General features: G+C 53.5%; 1 protein-coding gene across 5 annotated transcripts in view; it reads right to left on the minus strand.

Annotated features, from left to right (window-relative positions):
- Positions 1 to 6,661: 6,661 nt before the first annotated feature.
- The window catches only part of RGS3 (regulator of G protein signaling 3), a 132,287-nt gene continuing 126,038 nt past the window's right edge, over positions 6,662 to 12,910 (minus strand). For 2 of the 5 annotated variants that reach the window (XM_007449741.1, XM_007449739.1), the window contains 4 exons: positions 9,928 to 10,029; positions 9,500 to 9,561; positions 8,712 to 8,878; positions 6,662 to 7,634 (listed from right to left, as the gene is read on the minus strand). In XM_007449741.1, the coding sequence (XP_007449803.1) occupies positions 7,449 to 7,634; positions 8,712 to 8,878; positions 9,500 to 9,561; positions 9,928 to 10,029 (517 nt within the window). In that variant the 3' untranslated portion in view covers positions 6,662 to 7,448. Of the gene's footprint in view, positions 7,635 to 8,711; positions 8,879 to 9,499; positions 9,562 to 9,927; positions 10,030 to 10,128; positions 10,531 to 12,910 lie in introns of those variants that run through there. The other 3 variants (XM_007449743.1, XM_007449744.1, XM_007449740.1) reach the window with 3 other exon arrangements.

Below are 12,910 nucleotides of genomic sequence, written 5' to 3' on the forward strand. Positions count from 1 at the left end.
CATACACAGAACACATAAAGTGCTCTCAAAACTAAACAGTAAAAAAGCAAACATTCTGATTAGAAAATGGGCAAAAGACATCTCACCAGAGGATATACAGGCGGCAATAAGTACATGAAAAGATGTCTAATATAGCTAGCCATTAGGGAAATGCAAATTAAGACCTGGATGAGATAGCATTACATACCTATTAACAGCTAAAATAAAACATAGGGGCAACATTACATGCTGGCAAGGATGCAGAGATCTCTCACAGTCATCTGGTCAGAGGCAGTTTCGCAGCTTCTTAAATATTAAACCTATACTTAAACCCTATGACCCAGCAGTGGCATTCCTGAACATTTATCCCAGAGAAATGAAAACTTATGTTCACACCCAAACCTATATAAGAATGTTCACAGTAGCTCTGTTCACAATAGCAAAAACCTGAAAACAATTCAAATGTCCTTCAGCAGGTGCATTCCTGGACATTTATCCCAGAGAAATGAAAACTTGTGTGCACACAAGACTCTCTACAAGATTGTTCATAGGCACTTTATATGTAATAGCCCCAAACTGGAAACAACCAAAATGTCCCTCAGTAAGTGAATGGTTAAACAAACTACTGTGCATCCATACCAAGGAACACTACTCAACTTGGCAATAAACAGGATTGAACTATTGACACACACAAGAGCTCGTGTGGATCTCAAGGGTATTACGGTGAGTGGAATAGGCGATCTGAAAAGGTCACATACTGTGTGATTCCATTTATATAACATTCTTAAAATGACAAAATTATAGAGATGGAGAGCAGATTAGTGGTTGCCAGGAGTTAGGGATGGTGGAAGTGGAGGATGAGTGTGACTATAAAGGGATATTGAGGGAGAACTTTGTGGTGAAATAGTTCTGTATCTTGACTGTGGTCGTGGTCACATAATCTACACATGTGATAAAATGACACAGAACTATACACACACACAGTACCAATGTCAGATTCTGGTTTCGATATTGTACTATAATTAAGTAAGATGTAATTGTTGGAAGAAACTAGGTGAAGGGCACATGGGACCTCTCTGTACTATCTTTGCACAATTTCCTGTGAGTACATAATTATTTCAAAACTGAAAATTGTAAAACAAAAACCGCTTTCATGTCAGTGAGAACTTACCCCAGGTAGGTGCTGACCCTTCGCGGGGTGGGGGTGGGGGGGCGCGTGGAGCAGAGCCGAGCCCAGCCCATAGTGAAGAGCCAAGTCCAGCCCAGCTCCTCCTGGATCAGTTGACTCTAGCTGACTTGTTGAAGCATAAGGGAGAATAAATGATTGTTGTTTTAAGCTACCGAGCTTTGGAGCGATTTGTTTTTCAGCATTAGTAAGACAATAGCTGACTAATACATGCCAGCTTGCCATGTCTCCTCTCCACTGCCCTAAGAGGATGGATGTCTGTCACTGGTGACTGTGGCAGAGACACCTAGTTGTTCCCCAACATCCACTCTACCCTTCTGTTACCCCAAAGTAATAGAACCTCTGGTTTTTATCTGGTCATATGGCTATCTGGATTCAGACTACATTTTCCAGCCTCTCTCGTAATGAAGTGCGGCCCTGTGACCAAGCCCTGACCAATGTGATATAAAGGAAAGTGTCATATGACAGTTTATGGGAGCCTTCTCTAAGAAATAATTGACATCCACCTTTCGCCCTCTCTTTCTTACCCGTTCACTCTTCCCACATGCAGAAGTGATGGCTGGAACTCAAGCAGCCGTTGTGGACATGAAGTGGAAGTTCCAATATGAGGATGGCAAAGCAACCAAATAGAAGGAATTAGGTTCCTGATGATCATGGAGATGCCGTACTAGCCCTGGTATATATCAATTTCCTTTATGTGAGAGAGGCTACAAACTTCTATCTTATGTTTTCTGTCGCTCACAACAGAACACAATCTTTACTTATACAGTAGCTTCTTACCTGTTTTCATGTGTTTATTTTGTGTAACTACTAACCATGCTAAGGACTACTATATGCTTCCCATCCACTGAGTAAGTATTTACTAAGCACTTACTATGTGTCAGGCAATGTAATAATGCTGGGAAAACAGTAAGAAGCAACACAGACGTGGCCCCTACCCTCAAAGGCTTTATAGTTGAGAGGAAAAGACAGCAATGAAGTGAACGCATATGTATAAGTAATTACCATCTATAACAAGGGCCATGAAAGAGAGGCACAAGGCACTTTGTGAGCAGGAAGCAGGGCCCTCCTCTAGTCAGGGCTATCAGGGAAGGCTTCCCTGAGGAAGTGACATCTAATCTGCCCTCACACCCCACATACACCAACACACATGGCCTGAATCCCAGCCCGCACATCACACAAAGCGCCCTCTGCCCCTTCGGAAGGTCCTCAGACAGGAGGAAAACCAGAAGAAAACAACAGGAGAGGGGAGGGGCCTCATCCAAGGTCACTGGAGAGCTGGGGACAGATCTGGAGGTTAGGGCAGCTGCCTGGCAGAATCCGTGCTATTCAGTTGCCCCTGAAACGGCAGGTAGGACTCCGCTGAGCCCACTGGGGCCTGGGGCCCAACGCCATCCTCTTGGGGCCTTGCCCTTGTTTTGAGTCACCAGCCATCTAGTTAAAAACTGGCTGTGGAGTAGAGGTTGGGGCCACCTCCCCCTGCACAGCTGGTGGGGCTGGGCCTGACCTCACCTCTTGGATACCTCGGTCGCAGCCCCAGGCCTCCCTCCCTCCCTCCACCCCGACGTGGGCCGCCCTCCGTGGCCGACCCTGTGCTGAGGGTTTACACATATTCATTATCTCACTGAGTCCACGAGAGTCCCGTGAGGTGGGATTATGATTCCCATTTTATAGATGAGATGACTGAATGTCGGAAAGGTAAAGCAACTTCTCACACAGGCCTACTGAGAGCTGACATTCAGGACCAGATATCCCCACACACTTAAGCTCCCGCCATTCGTTGACCTTCCTGAGACAAGCTCTGCCCTCAAGCCAAGGAGAATCTGAGTTAAGCGCCCCCGAACCAAGCCACCAAATCTCTCAGGCTGCCTGGAGGCGAGGCTGCCTGGGAGTTAGGGCTGGGGTCCCAGTTCCTACTCAGCCACCACATACTTGTCCACTCTCTCTGAACCTTAACTTTCTCACTTGTAAAATGAAAACAATACTCAGACCCTCTCCAGGCCTGTTGTGAGGCCTGGTGGAGATGAGGCATGGAATGCCCTTGGTGTGCAGCCACAGCCATCGCTCACTTTTTATCTGCAACCTGGCACTGCCCTCTCCCAGCCCCAGCTATGCCTTCACTCCCATCGTGCTGAGCAGGCCCAGATCAACCCCACGGCTCTTCCTCAACCCCCTCCGCGCCGCCCCCCCGCACCCCCTTGTCTCCTCCAACCCAAGGGAGGGGTCCCCCGGCAGCAGGGGGCCCAGGGTACCCCCTTCCCTCCTGCCTGACCCAGCCAGGGAGAGGACAGGCAAAGCCAGATGTTTCACAGATGTTGCAGATTATAAGCAAAACAACAGCACAGGAGCGTCTTCTCTGAGGCCCAGGGTCTGTTGCTTGAGGGCCTGAGAGCACTGAGGGAGAGGCAGGGGCGAAGGGCAGGCTTCGGCAGGAAGAGAGGTGAATCGGAGACTTTCTAGGGTAGGATGTCAGCGGGAGGGATGCAGGGAGGAGACATTAGGCAAAGGGTCCAGGGGGAGTAAGGCAGGGAGGTGGGGGTAGGGGGCTCGGGGGAGTCTGGTGGGAGCAGGGAGGAGCGGAGTGGGAGAACTGGGCAAGCCTCTGGGGGGCTGCCTGGGCAGGAGGCCTGTGGGGGCTACTGCTGACCTGCCTCCCTTGCCCCACCCCACCCCAGGATCCCAACTTCACCAGGGAAGAACTTTAGAACCCCCAAGAGGCTCCCAGGCCCTCCTGAGCTGCCTCAGGAGGTATTAAGCTCCCCGTCACAGGAGGGATGCAAGTAGAAACCCAAGAAGGGACCCAAGCACCAGGCAGCAGTTGGATCCAGATGGTCTCTTCCATGCTGGAGAGTCTGGGAGGCCATATCTGCCCCCAGCCAGGCCAAGAGGCCAAGAGCATGAGGGACTTGACTGGTCCATAGAGCAACGGCTGAAGTTGCCACAGGCAGGCCAGTGCTGAATCTCCTCCCACTGGCACCCAACCAAGTGGCATCACTGTGCCCTCTCCCCTTTCCACCCTTCACACCGTATTTGCCAGCTGACCCCAACTGCTCGCAGCCAGGCCAAGACTGGGCAGTGGTTCAGGGACAGACTGTTTCTAACTTACTCCCCGGAACAGGCTGGCTTTGTCCTCCAGCAAAACCATTCCTGGAAGGACAGGGATCTGGGGTCTGAGACTAAAGGCTCCCTGTCCACTAATCAGGGTAGAGAATGAGCTTTGCAGCCTCCCCGTGACCCTGAAAATGATGTGGCTGACGGCCTCTCGTGTTGGAGGAGCACGTCCCTGTGCCAGGCACTGAGCTAAACTTGCTGCAAACAACCTCGCTGAGCCACTGTGACTCTGAGGTAGGTGCCAATATGCACAATTTATAGATGAGAAAACTGAGGCAGAGAGGCTACAAGATTTTTTTTTTTCCCCAAAGATTTGTAGCTAGTAGTAAGTGGTGAAACCAAGGGCTGAATCCTAGAGCCTGACTCCAGGGCCTGGGCCTTGCACCTTTACACAGTGCTGTTTGCCTACCTCTGCCTCAGTCTTCCCATCTGTGAGTTGGGAAGGGAGCTGGACATGCTGACCTCACAGCTCCCAGATCCCACATCGACCAGCCTGGGATTGCCAGATGGAGACCAAGGGGCCTGCTCCTCCCTCACGTATGAAAGAAGAAATGGGGAGCAGTCCAGATGACATACAGGTAAGGGGACTGTGGCCTAAGGCGGCGAGGGCTGTGCCTAAGGCCCCCAGGAGCCCAGGCGGGGTTAGGGCAGGCGGATCCAGGCGCCTTTCCAGGCTGCTCTCCAGCTGTTCAGTGTAGCCAAAGCAGCTTGGAGGCCAAGGGCCCCACGTGTGAGTAATGGAAACCAGGCAGTGGGGCCTTCCGAAATGGGAATTCCATCTGCCTGACTTGGTTCTCCTGGATGGTGGTTTCCATGGTAACTTGGGAATGGGAAGGTGGAGGGCCTGGCCCGAGGCTGAATCCCTGGAACCTAAAGAAAGGGGAAGGTGAGTCTGCTCGATGGCCCAGTGTCTCCTCCAAGCAGAGGATACCACAGCGAGGCCAGGCGGGCTGGGACCCGGAAATCCCAGGCACTGACGTCAGCTCTGCTGCTACCATTTTGGGGAACAGGAGTTGTGTTGCAGTCCTCTGTGGGCTTTGCTTTTTCCAGCTGTTAGGTCCCCAAATCTCAGGCTTGGACACCTGAGAAGTTCTCTCAGTCTGATCGAGGAGCACATCTCTGTCCCCCGTCCTTCCAGAGTCATTGAGGCACTGGCAGCTCTGCCGTGAGAAAGCCCTTCACCATTTACAAAGCCAAAGAGGGCTCAATGGCCAGGTCCACTGCCAGGCCCTTGGTGCCTGGAAGAAGACCCAGCCCCACTCCTGGAGAAGCTCACACACTGGTGCTAGGGGAAAAGGCTGTAACACCTATTAAGCACCTATGGTATGCCTGGCCCCAGAGACCACCGTTTCTGATGCTCTCCTTCTACAGGGGGGAACCTGGGGCTGGCCTTGCTCAGGGAGACCAGCAAGGGAAGGCAGGGAGCAGAGTGGCTGCACAGCCCCGTATCCTTTGCATCTCCAAGTCCCGGTGGGCAGACCTGAACCCAAGACCCCACGCAGGCAACAAGCTCCAAGGAGATGGGGCCCAGCCCCTCCTGCACCCACTCTGTCTGCCTTCATCTAAGTCAGCCCAGCTGAGCCAGTCCCCGCCCCTGGGTCCCTGCCTCCGGACCCTGGCAGGTGGAACGTGTGGGCATCAGGGGCAGCTTTTGCATCAGCTTGGCCAAGCTCTCTTCTACCCCTCTAAGTGAGGGGGTCCAGGGCCTCCTCTGAACTGTGGCTTCGAACAAGGCCTTTCCTAAATTTGTATCTCCTGTTAGGCACAGAGGGGGAAGTCTCCCCCAGGGCCACAGAGGGACTCTCTGGGAACCCTACCCCCCATCCCGACCTCCCCAGCTCTTCCTCTGTCCTAAAGGCCTCCATGAGCCTGCCTGCCTGCAGCTGCCACCCTGCCTGAGATTCTGGCCCCATCCACCTCCACCAATCATCCCTGTGCTACCTGAAAGTTCCACTAGAATCTCAGGGTGTGGCAGGGCAGAGAAGTGAAGGAACTTGCTGAAGGTCACGGAGCCAGTTAGCAGCCCAGCTAGGACTCCATCCAGTAGCTGGTAGAGGACGACAATCCAGAGAGCAGGCTTTGCAGCCAGGTGGCCTTAGGCTGAACCCTGTCTCTGCCACTTGCCGGCTGTGTGACCTTGGACAAGCCACCTTACCTGCCTGGGCTTCACCTGCCTCATGTGTAAGACGGGGATAACCCCCACCTCCCAGGCTCGCAGTGAAGATGAGATGGTAAGTAGAACAAGCCTGGCAGAGCACCTGGCACAGAGAAGGCAGTTGTCGGCAGGTGATGGCAAGAGAGGAGAGGAAGCGGGATTGGCAGCCCACCCAGCAACCGTCCCAGCCCCAGTCACCCTGGGAAGCCTTGAAACCAGGAACACACAGAAAGGGTCAAGAACAAAAAATAACACAGGGCTTTTATTTGCTCCTGAACTCGGCCGCTGTGTGGTCTGAGGGTGCCATGCTTTCTCAGAGGCCCCGGGGCACCCCTCACTCAGGGGTGCTGGATTTTGGTGTGAGGTCAGACTGCAGTCCCCGCCCCTCTGGGCCTTGTCAGTCCAGCAGGCCCAGCTATCCGCCACTGGGGCTCGGGACCAGCAGATCCCCTGAAACTGGAAAATGGTGCCCACCTTCTTCGCAAGGTGGCTTTTCACAAGGCGTTGGTTAAAATATTGCACTTGTAAATTAGGAAAACTGATGAGGCAAAGGTTTCCTATTACAGGACGAGGTGCCAAGCATCCAACTGCTGCTTAAATAAATAAAACTCAAGGCGGGGGTCTGAGCTATGAGTCCGAGTGACCTCCCCCTGGAGAGCCCCAGGGCCCAGGCCTCGGCCCCCTGCCCATCAGCCAGTTCTTTAAGGAACTTGGTCATTGCGAAGTCTCCGCAGCAGGAAGCAGCAGCTCCAGATCTGGCTCAGCCAGGGCCCCTAACCTGCCAGGGCCCTTGGGCCCCCTCGTACCAGGGCAGTGGGGGCCCAACGGGGCCAGTCCCTCTACTCCTCCAGTGGCCTGGGCCACTCTTGGTCCAGGCCTCTCATCCAAACGTCCGTCTGTCTGTCCGGACACAGCCTCTGGGGGCTCACTTGCCTCCTCTGTCGCAGGGGGTAGGGAGGCAGGTGGGGAGGGGCCCAGCCCGCCTGGTGTGAACGCTGAGCTCTACCCCAGTGGCCCCTAAAGCGGGGGACTCATCTTCTTCTGGTTAATGAGGTCCAGGTAGAGGTCTGAGCGCAGGAAGCGTGGGTACGAGTCCTTCTCCATGAGCCCGAAGATGCGCTTCTGCGCCAGATCGAAGCAGCCCCGCGTGACGCTCTGCAGGTTGTCCTTGGTGTGCTCCCGTGTGTACGAGTCCAGGTTTACCTGGGAGGCAGAGGGTGACATGGTCAAGGCTGCCTGCAAGAAGCTGCTCCTAGGGGCCAGGGGCCGGGACAGGACCTGCCCAGCCTCTCACCCCCAAGCCCTTCTGCTCCACATCGTAAGGTTCAGACGGGAGGCCCGCAGGTTAGCGGAGTCAAGTCCTGGCTCGGTCACTTACCGTAGGGGTAGTAGAGTTTATAGGGCCCAAAATCACTGCCTCTAGGGTCAGGCTGCCCAAGTTCAAATCCCAGCAGTGCCACATCTAGGTGTATGACCTTAAGCAAATCACTTAAGTGCTCTGAGTCTCAAACGTCTTACGTATACGGCAGCATAATAGTACATTCCTCAGACTTCCCCGGTGGCACAGTGGTTAAGAATCCGCCTGCCGACGCAGGGGACACGGGTTTGGTCCCTGGTCCAGGAAGATCTCACACGCTGCGGAGCAACTAAGCCTCTGCACCACAACGACTGAAGCCCATGCGTCCTAGAGCCCACGTGCCGCAACTACTGAGCCTGCATGCTGCAACCACTGAAGCCCACGGGCCTAGAGCCCGTGCTCCACAACAAGAGAAGCCACGGCAATAAGAAGCCCGCGCACCACAACGAAGACCCAACACAGCCAATAAATAAATAAATAAAATTAATTGTAAAAATTAAAAAAAAAATAGTACATTCCTCAAAGAGTTGTGAAAATTAAGCATTGATCGTCCACATTAAACAGACACAGCTGGCTCACAGGAAGCACTCAATACCTGCTAGGCTCTCCGAGACTGTCTCCTCATTTTTAAAATGAAAGTAATATTAAAACTTATTTTACACGTTGTCATGAGGGTTAAATGTGAGAGCTCGTACGTGAAGGGCTTAGCATGTGCCTGGCACCCAGCAGCACATCGACAGTGGCCATTTTTGTTATCAGTCAGGATTCTGTTCTTCCCAGGGCCCCAGCCTGCTTCCTCTTCAACCTGGCACATGGTCCCAAGAGTCACTCTGGCCCTTCCCCTTCCCGAGCTCCTCTGTGAGGCTTCCAGGCACCCCATGGGCATGGGGATGGGGGCCCGAGGGCCCAGCGCAAAGCCCTACCTCCTTGCACGCCTGGATCGCGATGTACTCAGCGAAGATCTTCTTGGCCTTGGCCGCCATCTTGGACTGTGACTTGACCTTCTTGAAGTCCTCGCATGCCAGCCAGAATTCCAGGTTCTCCTCACTAAACTCAGTGCGGAGGAAGGCTTGGAACACTGCTAGCCCATCTGTAGGAGAAGCCCAGATCCTGGGGTGAGAGGCCAAACCAGCCCCTCCTGTCCTCAGGCCCCCCAGCTTACCCTCCTGGGGCCTCTCAGGTGCAGCTGCTGGGATCTTAGTAAACCGACCCACTCATGAGAGCCAGGAACCCTGGGATACGGTCCCACCGCTGCCACTGCCTCTTTGTGGGCCTTGGCCAGGTCACTCCCCATCTGTGCCTCAGTTTCCTCATCTGTCAAATGGGGATCATCAGCCTTATTCCCTGGAGCCCTGTGAGGATCAGAGGGGTTCCCACCCACGAGATGGCAGGCGCATTTGGCCCAGTGTAAGCCCTCAGTACATGGAAATGTTTATTGTTATTCTGGGAATATGGGTCTGAGCACACAGGTCCCAACGGCCTCTGGCAGGCAGTGCCAGCTCCCATGGACAGGGAGGGGCTGGCAGCAGCCGGCTCCAAGGCCAGACCAAGGGCCTCGGCCTTTCCCAATGGTAGGGACACCTAACTGGGCCCAGGAAAGAGGGAAAGGTAACCTCTGCAGAGCCAGACGCACTCCCTGGGCCTGGGAGAGGAGGAAAGGAGGAGGGGGGAGAGACAGAGGGAGGGAACAGGCCGGCTGGCCCCCACTTACATTTGTGGACCAGCAGCTTCTCCAAGGACTCGCCCCACTTGAGTGCTTCCTCTGAGGTGGGCCTGAGGGGTGAGGCATGGGGCACAGTGAGGGAAGTGGGGCGGCTAGGGCTGGGTGACCTCTGTCAGCTGCCTTGGCCCACAAAGTAGCTTAGCCCGGTTGGGGAGCCCAGGAGGGGGCCCACCCCGTTTCTTGGGGCCTGGCATCACTTCTATCCCCACCTCTGCCCCTCCCTGGTCATCCTTCCCAGGACAGCATCTCCCCATGAGGGCTGCTTATACCGGGTACCAGGCTCCCACTACAAGAGCCTCCATCGCGCCAGAGCTGGATCAAGCCGACAGCCTTCTCGCTTAACCCCACTGCTAGCCCTGCTCCCACAGGGACCCGTAAGTGTCTGAGGGGGGCCCGGGGGGCCAGAGAGGACCTACTTGAATGACTTCGTCACTTTGTCTGCCTTGCCCGCTGGCTGGGCCCCAGGGGATTCGTTCCGCCGCCTGAAGATGCCCAGCTTGTTCTTCATGTCCTTGGCTCTGGAGACAGAAGCAGAAAACGGGGTCGGTCAGCCTGGCACACTCAGCCGCTGCAAATTCAGGGCCGGGAGGGTGAAGGCTGGGGTGAGGGGCACCTACTCCTTCATGGTGTGCCGCCTCTGGAGGTTCCCGTTCCGCGTGAGGTACATGCCTCGGAGCATCGCTGTAGGGCCCCCCACCTTGTTGCCTGGGACGGTCTGCTGGGAGCACCCCAGGCTCCTGTTCCCAACCCGAGTCCCAGGCAGCAACGGTGCGGGCTGCAGCCGAGCGCTCGCTGGGATTCCAGCTGGAGGACTGGACTCCCAGGCACAGGCTGGGCTGGGACTCAGACAGGAGGAGCCAGGAAATGGGAGGGACCAGGGCCGGAGCAGAAAAAAAAAAAATCCCTCCTGGCCAACCCTGAGGGGGAGCCTGTGAAAGGGGTTTGTGTCTGTAAGGGGCGGCCTCTGGGGCCCGCCCAGGCAGGAAGCCAGGCCCATTATTTGTGACTGGCCTCCCCGTTGCCATGGCAGCTCCCTGGGAAGGAGGAGAAAACAAGTCAGCAAATTGCTGGGAGGGAAGGCGGGAGGGAAGGCGGAGGCTCTGCCCACCTGGGTGGCAGGACTGGCTATTTTTAGCCAAGAACCATTTTTAGCCCTGCCATTCCCCCAGGCAGATTTCAGCCCTGGGCAAGCTGCTGGCGAGAAAGGGGTTAAGTGTCTCATGCTCATGTTTGCCTCCCCCTGGTCCCTAGAGCCCTACTCTGGGCACCTCCTAGAGAATAGCTCCTGCCAGAAGACAGCTCAGCCTGTCATTGGCTTTGGATACATCCATCCATGAACATGCAGAATGTCCCACAAAGTTTCAGTAGTTTTTAAGCTTGAATAACTCCAAAAGTACAAATCCTGTAAACTCTCAAAAACATCATTTGAAATGAATTAATTTTTTCCTGCATATTTAGTCTTATGACTTTTGAGTAATAAATTTTTTGTTTTAATTTTTGATCTGTCCTTCTGATTACAGATGAAAAATGCTGACTTAACCAAAAATTAAATGCGTAAAATTAAAAATGTGTTATCAAAATCACAAAGCTAAATAAGTGTAAAAGAAATTTGAATAATGGAACTTTCAAATGTGTTTTATAAGTTGGGAGCGTACTTCTGAAGTTAGTCAAGCTTCAAAGGGCACTAAGACCTATGGGACACCCTGTTTAATGAAGGAAAGTGGTCCAGGGTGGAGGTTAAAAGCTACAGTGCTGCAGCAAGACAGTCTTGGGTTCAAATCCCAGCTCCAGCAGTTACCAACTGTGTGCCCTTTGTCAAGTTACCTCACCTCTCTGAATGTCAAATTTTCTCATCTGTTAAACACGGATGATAAGAGTAACTCCCATCTGCTGGGGTTGTTTTGAGGCAAGGAGAAAATGCACAGAAAGCTTTAGCACAGTGCCTGGGGCAAAAGCGCTCAGGCTTAATTCATACTTGTCCTGAGGGTCTGGGACAGCTGATTAGAGATTGGGATCCTGCTCTAGCAGATTCCAAGCCAATGAGATAAGGCCAAGGAGTCCAGGGACTGGCAGCCCTCTGGTGCGGATCAGCCCTCAGAGAGCCCTGGCGCGGCTAGGAGTGAGAGAGCCTGGCTTCCTGGGGCACGGTGCTCTGTCTCAGAGGCCCTGCTCCTGGCCCGCTCCCAGGGAGCAGGAGAAGCTTGCCTGAGGTCCAGCCTGCAGGCTGCCACCATCCACCTGGGCTCCTTGCTGTCTCAGAGACCACTGTGTTTCTCTGTGGCTGGAGGAGGCTGAAGCCCCTGCCCAGACAAGCCTTTCCTCCCACATGCACAGCTGGGCAGACTCACAGCTGCAAGGCACAGCTGGAGAGGTCCTCGGAAGTCCCTGGTTGCCACATGGGCAACTCGAGAAAGGATGGCAGAGCTCAGAGGTGCCTCATGTGTCCCCATGTGGGCCCAGAGAGCACAACAGAGACCCACAAGAGGAAGCTAAAGGAACACTTTCCTCCAATCAGAGCCATGAAAAGATGGAATGAGTGCCCTCTGGGGAATGGACTCCTGTCACTAAGAGGCTCAAAGGCTACTTAGCTGGGGTGCTGTGGACCTCCTTCAGGGTGTTCTGCACCGAGCTTAAAAATAACAGGCTCCATGGGAATTCCCTGGTGGTCCAGTGGTTAGGACTCCATGCTTCCACTGCAGGGGGCCTGGGTTAGATCCCTGGTCAGGGAACTAAGGTCCCATAAGCAGCGTGGCAAGGCCAAAAAATTAATTAATTAATTAATTAATAATAACAGGCTCTGAATAAATAAATAAAATTTAAAATATATTTATATATACTCTTAGAGCCAACATGCCAGGTTTCAGATCTCAACTCCACCACTTCCTTGCTTTGTGACCTTGGACAAGTAACTTAACCTCTTTCTGCTTCAGTTTACTCACTTGCAAAATAGAGTAAATAGGAAAAAAGAAATGTAAAATAAAAATTATGGTAAAGGCTAAATTAGATAATATATTTAACGCACGCAGAATAGTGCCTAGCACAATAAACATGAGTTATTTTTATTATCATCCCAGATTCTAAGAGTCCTTGACTAAGCTTTTAAGAATGTGAACTTCAGGCAGTCAAAAGGCAGATCCCCCACTTTGAAAGAAGGCTAGAGTTGGTGGAACAGGGCAGCTCCAGCACCCTGGATGTCCACCCTCTGCTGCCCTCCACTGCTCCACCCCTGGGAGCACCACCCACGGCAGCTCTGATGCTGCCTGGACCGGATGGTTGGTGCGAAGAATTCTTTTTGCTTGTGCATCTTACCTTCCCTAGGAAGTGTGACTGCTCCTGGCTGCAGAGTGAGAGAAGCCTACAGTTGTTGCAGGAAACTGGAGAGGGCAGGGGAAGCTGGGG

The sequence above is a fragment of the Lipotes vexillifer genome, unplaced genomic scaffold (genome assembly GCF_000442215.2).
Source record: "Lipotes vexillifer unplaced genomic scaffold, Lipotes_vexillifer_v1.1 scaffold230, whole genome shotgun sequence".
Classification (NCBI taxonomy): Eukaryota; Metazoa; Chordata; class Mammalia; order Artiodactyla; family Lipotidae; genus Lipotes; species Lipotes vexillifer.